Source organism: Mirounga angustirostris, unplaced genomic scaffold, assembly GCF_029215605.1.
Source record: "Mirounga angustirostris isolate CCGP_5_RB_7025 unplaced genomic scaffold, mMirAng1.0.hap1 SCAF_8, whole genome shotgun sequence".
In the NCBI taxonomy this organism is placed as follows: domain Eukaryota; kingdom Metazoa; phylum Chordata; class Mammalia; order Carnivora; family Phocidae; genus Mirounga; species Mirounga angustirostris.
In genome coordinates, this window is record NW_026991716.1 from 86,793,082 (window position 1) to 86,807,911 (window position 14,830).

The 14,830-nt window shown below is 32.5% G+C and overlaps 1 protein-coding gene across 1 annotated transcript in view; it reads right to left on the reverse strand.

Annotated features, from left to right (window-relative positions):
• ASCC3 (activating signal cointegrator 1 complex subunit 3) overlaps window positions 1-14,830 on the reverse strand; it is a 357,501-nt gene that overhangs the window by 204,923 nt on the left and 137,748 nt on the right. Inside the window, exons 12-13 of the mRNA XM_064597919.1 lie at window positions 11,048-11,224; window positions 8,405-8,476 (exon numbers count right to left, since the gene is read on the reverse strand). Coding sequence (XP_064453989.1) covers window positions 8,405-8,476; window positions 11,048-11,224 — 249 coding nt within the window. The remainder of the gene's footprint in view (window positions 1-8,404; window positions 8,477-11,047; window positions 11,225-14,830) is intronic.

Consider the following 14,830-nt stretch of genomic DNA (forward strand, 5'->3'; position numbering starts at 1 on the left):
GTTATAACTCTAACTGAATTCTATAAGCAAAGGTCTGCCTCTCTCTTTCTATACACACACATATACACACAAACACTTATATAATTTACTGTACAACAAAACATTTAAAGAGAAGAGTCTTTCAGAATGAAGCATATATAGTTAGATTTTTCAGTCACCTGACAAGGCAGAATAGAATAAATAAAGAGTTAATTTGGGTGTCAGTTTTTTAGATAATAAGGTGAAAAGACTGTTCAATTATATATTTTTCATTTTCTGACAGATGGATACAAATTCATATGTTGAAATTTATTACTTGGAACCTTATATGAAGACAGACAGTGACTGAGTTAACATTAGAGTCAACCTCAATTATGAGGGGGGAAAACACAACTCAGAAACTTTAATCTATTGGGAAGTTCTTTGGTAACCTTCTAATAAAAGTAGAGGAGTACACCTTAGTGAAGGTATGTCTTTAAGGAGAGAAAAAAGGGAAAAAATAATCCAGCAAGGCAGGGGGTTGGTTCTAAGCCCCTGAAAACAAACTTCCACATAAGCCTCAGTAATCAAGGAGAACTGTGAAGTAGGAATTCTTGTGTGATGGATTAATTCAAAGATTGTTAGCCTTGTTGAAATAGGTATCTACCTCAGCTTCCAAAATCAAAATGTGTAATAGCCTTCCTTTCTAAGTATCTTCCTTGCAATTTCAGTTCTGGACGTTTTACAAAAAAGGCCATCAGTAGAAGCTGCCACACATTAAGCTAAATGAATTCATAGGCCAAATCATCCTTGGCAGAGCAACTTACAAATAGAAGACTTGGAATGATCCCTTTGAAAAGACTGAAACAGAAAAAGATTTTAGTTTTGAGCAACTTTCCCAAAGTTACACACATAATATAGGTAATAAAGAATGAAAAGATGGAGCTCTGTTTTCAAATTATGTTGCGAAAGAGCTCTAGAGATGGATTACATTAATATAAGACTGTCCTGACAACTCAGTATTCATAATTTGAAGGCACTGGCCTAGGCATTTGTAATACTAGCAAAATTAGAAGCAAATACCAACCAGTAAGTCATAGTCTTGATGCATTTTGTATTTCCCATCATCCCCATCTCACTGAAGATGTTAAACCTTTGAAGATGAGGCAATTTGTCACAATCAAATTGTATTTACCAGAGACCCCATACACAAGACACACAGCACTAGGAACTTAACTAACAGTATATTCTTGTAACCCAATCTTACTTTGTAGGACCTGTCCTACTGGAGCACAAAACCTAAAGGTACAACATTACGTAGAACATACTGGTTAAATTTTTAAATAGGACATCTTTGATCTAAGTGTTTATACTTTAATGTTATTGCTTCTATTTAAGGTTCTGTCATATTTTTGGATAGACAAAATATAATAGAGAAACTATAGAGGTAACTGGGAAAAAAAGGAAATTAAAAAAAAAATGAAAGGACACACACCAACAAACACTCTGGATGGTAGAATTAGTAGTGATTTATTCCCCCTCATTTTTGCTTTTTGGTACGTCCAAAAGTTAAATTTGTTCAAATTCTTTTTTCCCCCTCAATCTCTTTTATATTAATTATATTTAAACTACATTTTATTTTTTATTTATTTATTTTTCTTAAGATTTTATTTATTTGACAGAGAGAGACACAGTGAAAGAGGGAACACAAGCAGGGGGAGTGGGAGAGGGAGAACCAGGCTTCCCGCAGAGCAGGGAGCCCGATGCGGGGCTCGATCCCAGGACCCTGGGATCATGACCCGAGCCAAAGGCAGACGCTTAACTGACTGAGCCACCCAGGCACCCCTAAGCTACTTTTTAAAAATGCAATTATAGGGGTGCCTGGGTGGCTCAGTCAGTTAAGCGTCTATCTCTTGATTTCAGCTCAGGTCATGATCTCAGGGTTGTGAGATGAGCCCCGAGCTGGACTCTGTACTGGGCGTGGAGTCTGCTTAGGATTCTCTCTCTCCCTCCCCCTCTACCCTTCCCTTCACTTCTGTCTCGCCCTCTCTTAAAAAAAAAATGCAATTACAGAGGTCAAAGACCACACAGTCACAGTCATGAAGCAAAAACACAGAGAAAAACAGGTTTTTCTAATTGAAAGTGAGTGTACACCCAAAGCAAAACATGAACAATATGATATGCAAAATTGTTTTTGTAATCATGATTTAAAATAGCTGCTAACTAAGAAAAAAGTTCACTGGTATGATACCACTTTCTTATATGCTTTAAAATTGTAAAACAAATTCAAAATAGCAAACACAGCAGATCATAATCTTACATCACATTACACTGATAAACTTTTCAAAAAAAATGGCATTAAGTTTCTAAAATCCTGCCTAGGTCCACTATGACCATAAAATATTATAACCCATTCAGAATGTATTATAGGATCATGTGGCAAGACCACAAAATGTGGCCATTTGTGCCGTAATTCTATTTTAGGAAATTTATCCTGATTAAATCTTTCAATAGAAAAAATAAGATGGTCACTATAGCAGCACTATCTTTAATAATAGAAAATTGCAAACACTGAAAACACTCACTAATGTAGGAATAACCAGTAATAAAGGAAGAGCTAATGTCAGCTTAATAGCAAAGGAGCAGTGTAAAGTTCTGAAGATGCTGTGGGCTTTATCAACACAGAGACTTGTGTTTCAGTCCTGGCGCAAGCCTTCACTAGCTGTATGTACTAGCTTGGGAAGCTGCTTAACATGTCATAGGTTCACTTTCTCTTTTAACAAAAAGAGATCATAATGCTTATGTCAGAAGGTTTGGGAAGAGTAAATGTCCAAAGAGACCCATGTGGTGTCTGAAACGTACAAACTGAATAAAAACTCCCTTTCTCTTTACAGACATTAAAGTTATTAGAACCATGCAGAAACAATGAAAAATGTTCAGTATTCATTAAAGAAAACAGTGAATATAAAACTGTATTTGCAGTATAATTTAGTAATGGATTACAACTAATAATTAAGTTTGAAAGAACAAAACTGAAAGCTACATGTGCAATTGGATAAAAAATGAGTAGTGGGATGTATATAAAAGTTACAATAATAATGTTAAAATGGTAAAATAATAGTGGAACTATAAAAATTTTCCTTAGTGTTGTTATTTTTATAATTAAAAAAAATAAAGGAGATGCATGGGTATTTCTACAAAACTTATGAACATTCCACTATTATATTTACTATAGAAAATAAACATCATCACTAATCATTCAAAAACAGAAATTATGAGACCTGCAGCCTAAGCCTGACTTCTTAAGAAGCCTGAACAGCCTGAAGAGGGCCATAGTTATCCTGCTCTAATTCTTGTTTGGAAAAAGGCACAGATATGGACACAATCCCTGATCCCTAAGTGTTTCTGTGGGCTCTCAAATTACAATCGTACTCTACACAATCACCCACATGCATTTTTAGTCAGACAGGAGTGCAGGGGAAGAGAGCTTGGAGGTCATGCATCCGTAAAAGGCTAGCAAGTGTGGATGCCATGACATGCACACAAAAGGTGGGGAGGTCATGCTTGTACCCAACTCCTGCCTCAACTTTGCTCACTCTCTATTCCTAGGTCCTCATGCCCTAGAGCAGCATGAAACCTCCCCTGCAGTATCCCATCCAAGTCTGACCTTCCTAAACAGAAAGCCAGGGCTGTGAACCCAGCCCTCCATCCCAACTTGGCCTTTCTGAATTTATAACTGCAAGGGCCCGCCCTCTGGCAGCTTTCTTTTTGAAAAGTAATGCACTAAACAGTTTCACACTAAGAAAGAAAGGAATGGCATTAAGATCTCATCTCTATTGACCAAACACCCCCAGCCAGCACACTTTATGAATCATGCATGATTCCTACGGGGACATGTTAGCCTCTGAAACAGTGAAAGAACTATGCTAGAAGAGGAAGAGGAAATAATCTTCCTAGGATTCTTTAAGTAACAACATTTACTTGGATTTTTACTTACGATAGAAGATACAACTACTACTCTTTCCAACATTTAGGAATAAGGGTGCATTTTATTTTTTAAAGAAATATTTTATAATGTAAGATTTTGTAATTTAATGAAAAAAGGTGGGGCTAATATAACAAATATACTTAAAGAACAATTATAAATAGTATGATAAAGGCAAATAATGTTAGAAAGATGAGTGACCTGTAGTTCCTAAGGCCCCCAAACAGTTACAGGACTGGCAGTAATGGTATTATTAATCCATTTACTTTTATTAGCATTTACAACTATGTACATTTATGTATATGTTTATACATGGATATATGTATTTATCAGTCCTACCAAGAAAGAATTCACAAAAACTCCTTTTTTTATTCTAAAAAAAGTGATTTATTTCTATTAGAAGCAATCTTGTGTTCCAAAGTAATGAAACAAGTATCTACTTATCTGGTCACTGAGTGCTAACTGCAATTGGAAGAAAAATGATTGTTTTATTTTTTTTTTAATTCTAGAAGCAACACTAACATTCCTACCAGTGGTGTTTTAAATATTTTTATAACCTTTTCAAGGCTATTCAATTACAAAAGGAGTAGTAAGTGTTTTCCTGACTACAGTCAAAATATAATTTATCTATTTATATGTTCCATACATAGTATTTACAGTTTAATTTCCATTATTTAAAAAGAGATAAAAAATGTTAAGGGTTTGCATTTATAATGAAATTTATCATAGATTAGAAAAAAATTCTCCTGTGACAGAAGAAATCCTATCATGATGAAAAATTATGGAAAAAAGAATGTTTGCTCACAGTTCATACTTAAATGGAGACCCAGAAGAGCCAACACAATGCTAAAGGACAAAGTTGGAGGAATAATACTACCTGACTTCACAATATAGATACAGTAATCAAAACACTTTAGTATAGGCTAAAGAATAGCCAAACAAATGGAAAAGAATAGGAAATTCAGAAATAAGCCATAAATATAACTCACTGATCTTTGAGAAATGAGCAAAGGTGACAAAATGGAGCAAAGATAGTCTTTTCAACAAATGGTGCTGCAACAACTGGACTTCCACATACAAAAATAAATAAATCCAGACACGGACCTTATACCCTTCCCAAAATTTAACTGAAAACCAGTCATAGGTCTAAATGTAAACATGAAACTATAAAATTCCTAGGTGATAACCTAGGTGAAAATCTTTAGGTGTGGTGATGACCTTTTTAGATACAACACCAAAGGCATCATCCATGACATAATTGATGAGCTGGATTCTACTAAAATTAAAAACTGCTCTGTAAAAGACACCGATGAGAAAATGAGAAGATAAGTCACAGACTGGGAGAGAATACTTGCAAAAGACACATCTGATAAATGACTTTTATCCAAAGTATACAAAGAACTCTTAAAACTCAACAAGAAAATGAACAACCTGATTTTAAAATGGCCAAAGACCTAAAAAGACACTTCACCAAATACAGAGAGATGGAAAATAAGCATATAAAATACGTTCAACATCATCTGTCATTAGAGAAATGCAAATTAAAACAAGATACCACTACGCACCTCTTAGAATGGCCAAAGTACTGACATCACCAAACGCTAGTGAGGCTATGGAGCAACAGGAATTCGTATTCACTGACGGTGGGGATGCAAAATGCTATACAACTTTGGAAGACAGTATGGCAGTTTCTTACAAAATTCAACATACTCTCACCAGCAATCACACTCCTTGGTATTTATCCAAAGAAGCTGTAAACCTAAGTCCACACAAAACTTGTACACAGATGTTTATGGCAGCTTTATTCATAAGTGCCAAAACCTGGCAGCAATCAAGATATCATTCAGTATGTAAATAAATAAACAGTAGTATATCCAGACATTGGAGTATTATTCAGTACTAAAAAGAATAAGCTATCAAGTCATGAAAAGACATTTAAAACCTCAAATAGATACTGTGAAAAAAGCCAATGTGAAAAGACTACAAAATGTATGACATTCTGGAAAAGGCAAAACTACAGAGAGACTAAAAAGACTTAAAAGGTCAATGGCTTCCAGGGGTACATGGGAAGGAATGATGAATAGGCTGAACACAGAGGACTTTTAGGGCAATGAAATTTTTCTGTGTGACACTATGATGGTCAATGTATGTCATTATACATTTGTCCAAACCTACAGAATGAACACCAAGAGTGAACCTTAAGATAAACTATGGACTTTAGGTGACATTAACATGTCAATGTAGGTTCATTGATTGAAATAAATGTACCACTCTTGTGCAGAATGTTGACAGTGAAGGAAGCTGTGCATATGTGGGGGCAGGTGTTGTATGAGAACTCTCTCTACTTTCCATTCAATTTCACTGTGAACCCAAAATTGCTCTAAAAAAGAACATCTAGTTTTTAAAAAATTTAATGGAGAAAACATTTAAAAATTTATTTAACATTTTTAATACAGTGTATACAAATAGATTTTATGGATTCTACAGCTACATTCCTTAGCTAATAATACAGTTTAAATTTTCTGTAATATAAGAGTTAGAAATAAATGTCCATGGCAGTAATACTACCTAATTATACCGAATTTATCTTGTTTGTTTACAAAGAAGGTACAAATATTGGTGGCTATACAGGATATTTCTTCCTTTTAGGATTTTCACTGAAATGCTGTCAAAAGTTTCTCTAGATAACATTTTAGGATTATTAGACATCTACTACAACTAAACCTTGTGAAGCAATCTAGAACAGAGGTTGGAAAACAAGCCACATGCAGTTACTGCTTGTTTTTATAAATAAAGTTTTATTTAAACACAGCTGTGCCTAATTGTTCGTATACTGTCCATGGCGACTTTCATGCTACAATAACACAACTAAGTAGCTACAAAAAAGAACATAAGGCCTGTAAAGCTGAAATTATTTACTATGTGGCTCATTACAAAAAGTTTCCTGGCTCCTGACTAAGAATAAGTAGTTGGTGTTTGGTAATGCTTTTGATTAAAGAAAGAATATTGGTCTTTACCATTACTTTATTTGTACATAATAAATAATGCAATTCATAAAGCAGTTTCTTAATGAAGATCAAAAAAAATACACTGATATAAAATAAATGCACATGAAGTGATAATGACACAATGGTTAGTGGAGACTCCACACTCACGTGGACTGAATTTACAACTGCACTAGTAAAATGATGGAAACATATTACTTTATTTTGTATAGCACCTTGTTTTCTTCATCTGTCAAATGATGAAAACAGTACCTGCCTCATTGGCTGGTGAGAGAATTCAGTGAAAAGAAATATAACTTCAGCAGTTTCAGACATTTCCTAATTGTTAAGGTAAGTCACTAATATTATATAATTTAATCATGATTTCTTTTCCCTAAAAGTTATTTTTTTTTTAATTTTTAATTTATTTATTTGACAGAGAGAGACAGCAAAAGAGGGAACACAAGCAGGGGGAGTGGGAGAGGGAGAAGCAGGCTTCCTGCAGAGCAGGGAGCCCAATGTGGGACTCGATCCCAGGACTCTGGGATCATGACCTGAGCCAAAGGCAGAGGCTTAACTACTGAGCCACCCAGGCGCCCACCTAAAAGTTATTCTTAAACATAAGGACATTCTCTTGAGATTAGTTAGAAACCTGATTTTAAAACTATTTCTTGGAGGGGCAAAATGCATCAAAGTGGGCAGTGTTCCATGTCTTCAAGTTTAATTCATCTTTGAGCTGTTTATATACTGGGGCCTGAAACAAGATTTCGTCTGGAAAAAAAGGATTTCACTGCTCTTAAACAAATTTAAAAACCAAAGGATCAGAAATTATTTAATTTTATGTGCCACGAAAGGTTAATAACAGAAAAAAATTCTGTAATAAAATAAAATGATCCAAAGACCCATATACAATTGGGCAATGATTAAGTTTTATGTAAGCAATTATTATCATTCCACTTTTTCTTTAACAATCTTGAATGGAGCATTTTGAACAATGGAGTTTAAAAGTAAAACTGCTTAACTTCCAAGCACAATAAAACAATATAAAACTTTATTATATATATTTCAGTTGATACTACTTTGTGAAAACAGTAAATAATATAACATTTCAGATTTTTACATTATGTAAAAAATAGAAATTAAAATTTTTGAGGTATGAAAGAAGATTGGTGCTTTTTAAAAAGATTAAAAAGAAAAAACAAAAAACCAGAAGTGTAAAGGATGAAATTCTTCTCTGTCTTATCTACTGAATAAAGGATGACATTCTTCTCTGTCTTATGTACTGAATAAATATTGGGATGATAATATTATCTATGAATATTTTATGACTTACATGGCTAAGCACTGAACTAAAAAATAATATTAACTAAAAATTCATAGTCATTATCTCAGAATTAAAGAAAATTTTTAAAAGCATAAAAAATAATTTTAACCATTAAGTATCCTCTAAAAACAGGATAAAAGAAAGTAAGTGTACCTGGTGTCCAGCCTTTACTTGCTTCAAAACACTTTCATAGCATACTTCATCCATGTTATTCAATTGTTGTACCTTAAGGTTTTTAAAACACAAATAATATAAGATGAAGCTATTATAAACTTTCTAACTACCAACAAAACTATAGATTTTAAGGCATTTTTTTCCCTTTCAGATTAAGTAGAATGCAGAAGCAACAAATGCAATATAAATACCTAGCATGTAACAACCTAATAAGAAACAAACACAATATGGTTTAAAAGTACAAATAAAATACCTCATACAATACTTTCAGAGTACTAACTTTCTAAGTGTGCCAAGTTTTTTAAAGACAATTTTAAGGATAATATACTAGTTGTAGATATTTTAGAATAATTTTAAAGTTCTTTTCTCGGCTTTTCCCAGGAAAGCCTGCTCTTCAGGCTGTTTTTCTTCTATTTCATTCTATAAACCATAGAGCTTTCTTATGGAATTCTCAAAATCACCAGAACACTGCTACTAGAATGCCATGGTATACAAAGCTGAAATCAAAGGAAACGTACTCTTTCTGTAATATATATGGAGGAGGGTAGACATTTTTCTACAGAAACATTTTTCAGATTAATTGAAAATTTAGTATCAAATTCATGAGGGTCCCATTTTCCCTATTAATGATGAGGAAAACTTCCAACCGAAAACGTAAGACGGTTAATCCAAAGGAGCAGGCATGTGATTCAGCCTGTATCTCTCTATTCAACATTTATTAAGAGTGTGGGAGGGATGAAAATGTCATATACATCTGAAATGACTATGATTTAGACTATTTGCTTTAATAAAGTAAACGTTTTATCATTCTGTTACTCTTATGATTTGTGTTAACTAAAATGAGATAATCAGAAGATAATTTACTCCCCATTAATGATTCCAAAATAACTTCAGCTCGCAATAATTTTTTCAGTGTAGTTTGAGTTGAGTTCCAGCCAAAGCCATTATTTCAAATTAGAGGTGTCAGGCACACCATCCTCCTAAGTTCTTCCATGATAACTGAATCACATCATGTGTTTCTGAATGAAACTCTGAGAAACCTACAAGGATTTCCTTTCATATAAGATGACAAATTAATAACTGGTTAGTAAATATATTAAACAACACCCTGGGGAAATGCTTAATGGTTACCAACTGTATATTTCACTGAGTGTAAAAATAATTCATTTTAGTAAGACAGAAAAATCTGTATCTATAATTAATGCATATAATTAATTTACTATTTACAGTAAGATACGTAAAAGTGTTTTTCTAATATTGCCAAACTTCTAAACTTACAAAATAATTATGATGGTTTAATCACCTGATGCCATTCCTTTTATGATTACAATGTTAACATACTGTGGTGCAAATACTTCTAATTTAATTAGCTTTAAGTGATTTACCACTTTGTATGACAGAATTTAAAAAAAAAATTTCAAATGGGTGAAAAGCATCTGAAAAATTTTTATTCTCTGTATCTTTCGGTGATAACCATCTGCTACCATTTAAATTATAAAGCTGAAAGAACAATCTAAAGCTATAAAAAAAACAGCTCTACATCTGTCCTAATGATACGTTAAGATATACTAAATAATCAAATATATATTAAGTGACTGAAAAAACAAGCAAGTGATACTGAAAAGCACTTGAAACAAGTTAATGATAAAATATGTACAGCATGACTATTATCATATCATGAACTATCCTTTTGTCCATTAGTCTGAAATGGCTCCCCACAACTCCAAAGATACCTTACTTTGATGCAATGTAGATGGAGCATAGACACTGTTGTATGAGTCACTTCTGGTATTTTTTAGCTGAGTATTTTATTTGTAATAGTGTAAGGTAAAATGACCCTACTTTACTAATAAAATTCTTTATAGACAAGTAATGTAATACATTAAAGACCAAGGCTGACATAACAACACATGATTCCATCTTATTTTCTTTTATGAAGAGGTCAATAAGGCGTTTGGATCTTCTTTTAAACCTATTTCTTCTACAGAGAAAAAGGTGTCATTAAACAGAATATTAAATTCATAAATTCTGAGCAAAGTACAATATTCTTTCACAATATTATAAAAGTCTAAAATAAGCACCCTAATAGTGTAAATGGTACATAGTAATACTATAAACAAACTTTTAAAAGCATTATAAAGAATTTCATAAATGCCACATATATATAATTAACATGGTAATTATAAAATATTACAAGTGAAATAGAACACCTCCATTAATAGTTGCTACTAGGAATTATTTTTCAATTGCATAAAATGTATTATTTTAGATGAATATCATATCAAAATGTATATTACTGGTTTAATGAGAGCCTTTTATTATTTCATACCATTCTTCAATCATATCAAAATAACTTTTTGAAACTTAGAACCTTATATGTAACTTGTATTCTTAGCCAAGAATACAAAATATACATTGATAATAGCAATGCAAACTATAAGCAACTTTTGGAAGGAGTTTTTTTTTAAGTACATATAGTTAAAGAAATGTGCTTGATTTTGTCTAAAACGTTCAATTTGTAATCCTACAGATTAGGTCCTTTGGAGAAATCCCAAACAAGCATTAAACAATAAATCCACAAAAACGGTTTTAGAAAAGTATATTATTAAAAAAAATATTTACCTTATTTGCACTTTTAACCCCCAGAAATGTCTGTCCAAGAGGAACTGGTCGAAAACGGCCATCAAAGTAGAAAAGTCCAATACAGGGATTAACGTGTAAAAATGTAGCAACATCGAGGTAGTTGGGTAAGGTTGCAGAGAGCCCAAGAATCCTTATCATACTCTGTGTGGATTCCACCTACATGGGTTATATTATTTAATGTATGATGTAAATTCAACCCATTTGGATTTTTACAGAGTTTGAAATAAGTTTTAATAGAGTATGAAACATTTACAATAAAACAAGATCCCCCTCCACCAATATGTAATAACAGCACACAGTCTAAAAGACAGATATTATGAAAGAAAACCGGCCTAAACCTGGCATTAAGAATAATATAAAATAATAAAAAATGTAATTTTAGTAGGTTTCCTGAACTGGAAAATCCTATCAGTTAATGTTTTTCTTTTTTTTTCTAAAAATGTAACAAGGTAAGTGACATACATGGATTAGGTTTTAGTCTTAAGTTTTACAAATTTATAATTTCAGGTGCTAAAAATTAAAAGCATAAAAGTCTAAAATAAGTAAGATAAAATATTTCTAGTGTTTTACAAATTTAAATTTAAAATGCATAACAATTTCATGACAGAAATATTTTAACTATGTGTTACAATACATTCAATGAAAAATTATTTCCAGGGACATTTTAAACATTTTATTTTTTAATTATTTATTTATTGGGTTTTTTTTAGAAGAGGGAGGGGCAGAGGCAAAGGGAGAGAGAATCTTAAGCAGGATCCATGCCCAGTGAGGAGCATGATGCAAGGCTCCATTTCACAACCTGGAGATCATGACCTGAGCCAAAATCAAGAGTCAGACACCTAACTGACTCAGCCACCCAGGTGCTTCTCCATGGACCTTTTAAAAAAATTCTTGAAGACTCATTTATAAAATCAGCATCTTCCTTCCCTAAGTACAGATTGCTTACTTAGTCCATAATTCTTTAGCTATTATGTAGTATTCCTTTTACTATGTCATAGTAACATACAGTTGAGCGTATCAGTAAAGCAGATGAATTTCTGAGAAACAAACACAACTTTATATCATCACAGAGGAAAAGTTTTCAAATTGGCTTAACAAATTATCATTAAGCACTTTATATTAAGATAATTTTATATTAAAACGGGAAGTTTGATTGCATGGAATAACAGCCAAAACTTGGGAAAAATTTACAAACTTCTCAAAAAATGTTTTGAGCCACATTTTTTGTGTTCATTGGTGTAGTGTAATACTCTCATTTTGTTTCTGAGCACTGTTGATAATGTTGATTTAATTTGTTCACCAACTATCTACTAAGCTCTTAATGACAGGCACAGTGCCAAGAGAGCAGGAGCTTAGAGTCTATGTGTAATAATGACAGCAAACATTGTGATGTGTCCTATTAATAGCAGCACTTTCTAAAAACTGTGAGAATAATGGAGAGAGATCACTAATTAAACCCAGGTAAGTCAGGGAAGGCATGCTGAGTACAGGTAATAGTTGCTGGCATTCTAATCTGAGAGAATAACAGACAGGCAGGGAGGCCAGAAAGGACGGTGAATTTAAGGTGCTGCACTTAGAAAGAACTAGTGGTATGAACTGGAGAAGGGAGGTGAGAGAAGATCTGGTTAGAAATACAGAAACGACCATGAAAGAGCTCACATGCCAAGGAGTTTGTCCATTTAACTGCTCATAAGCACTCGGCAGTGTCCAGTTCTCTCTCAATTATGTTTTCAGGTCTAACTCATGATAGTTTATAGCACTGTCATCTTTTTAACTTTCTAAACATTCTGTAAAAAGTCTTCATCATTTCTAATTTTATTTATTCATTGGTTTTCTACTTGTGATTAGACTTGTGAGGTTTCTTTATTTTACTTAGGTTTTTTTTAAAAAACTATTTTACTTTAAAAAAAAATTCTTTTGTGTTCCTATTTCATAATTAATTTTATTTTTTCAGCTTCATTATTTTTTTCCATTTGTTTTTGTTAGAATCGTCTATTTAAAACAGTCTAACAATTAACATTTAATAATTAACTTATTTATGGTCCCTCCATTCCTATTTCATTTTAGAGTATATTCTTACTCTGAATTATAATTCTGAGTATATAAGAATATATACCTTGCTCTCCCTTCCTTCCATCATCACTTAACTGACCTCTAAGTGGCAGGAGATTTATCTTTCAATTGGTTAAGTTTTCAATCTTCATTTTAGCAGATATAAAAGTATAGAACGTATGTATGTATGTACGTGTGCATATATATGCATATACGTCTATATAGATGAGTATATATAATTTTATCATATAAAAGTTATTTCTAAATTTCTATTGTATTCTATAAAGAATAATCTGTTCAATTTCTGCTTTGAGAAAATGTCCCATGGAGATGTGAGATTTATCTATTCATAATATATACAGTTCTACATGTTTGATCACTTTACCATATTAATTTCATTATTCAAATTCTCTACATTAGCAATACAGGATGTTAGTATTTGCCAAAAGAAAGAATCATTTTAATCACATGCAAACTTCCCATTTTGAATTAGGATACAAAATGTTCCTAAGGGGAATAACTTATATCATTAGCATGATACTGTAAAGGACCATTCACACCTAAGCCCTAGGGGTTCTGCAGAAATACTGGGTGGCATTCTGCAGCCCCATGTCCCTACAACAGTCCTTCTGTCTGTGTTCTCATATCCCTTCTGCTTTCATATTTTGTATACTTCACTTCTAAATAAAAGTCCGATTTAGAAAATGGTTTCTTACCTGAAAAACAGTTTGAAAACCTCTGATGATTTTAAAAAGTGCACATGACTTAGAATGAATTTGGCAAGCTAATCAACCCATGAGAGGATGCATATAAAAAGATTTCTAACCTTAACAAAAGGTTATACAACATTATTATTTTTTTAAATCTAGGAATATATGTCATTCTCACTTTCTTGTTATCATAAGTAAAATAAAGGGGTTCACGGAAAGACATCTGGATAAATATTTTAATTATTTCTTCAGTTTCCTGTTTCTTTCTTTGGTCAAAACCTGCTTGCATTATGCTGGTATCCTCAAGTTTACTGCACCTAAGCGAGCAATTCCCAATGACAGATTTCTCCTTGCATACTGTAATACAATGCACATACAGGTTGGGAAAATCCAAATGCCGGGGTATACTCCCTGACACAAATGTTTCTTATAAGCATAAGAGAAATTGTGGCCCTGTAACTTCCAAACTCTTTCTGTAAGTTTAGAGATGAGTTTAGAGGTTATATCTGGGCCTATCTGAGGACTGAATAAAATACTACCTATGAGATATATGTAGCTCCTTAGAGGATTCTTACCACTTTTGTAAAAGAATAAGAACTACAACTTGTAAATCAACCTTCCTTTCAAATTAAAGGTATTTATCTGGATATAAAAACAACCTCCCTGGCAAAAAACCCTAAACTGAGTTTATCGTGTACTGAATCAACATAAACATTTGTCTGGCAGAGTTACAGAATGGTTAAAGAAACAGAGCCATTTGCTCCATTAAACTTATAAATCAACGGATTTGTAAACATTATAAAAAATGTACAAATTAGCTAAATTTATAGAAGAAAAAAATAAGAAAATAAAAAATAAGAAAATAAAGAAGATAAATAAGTGAATTTTCAAAATATGGTTTTGAATTTAATTCAAAAAATTTTACCTTTAGATGATATTATCCAGAAAACAACTCAATAAGCCTTGGAAATCATATTTTGTTAAATTATTGTTCATTCAC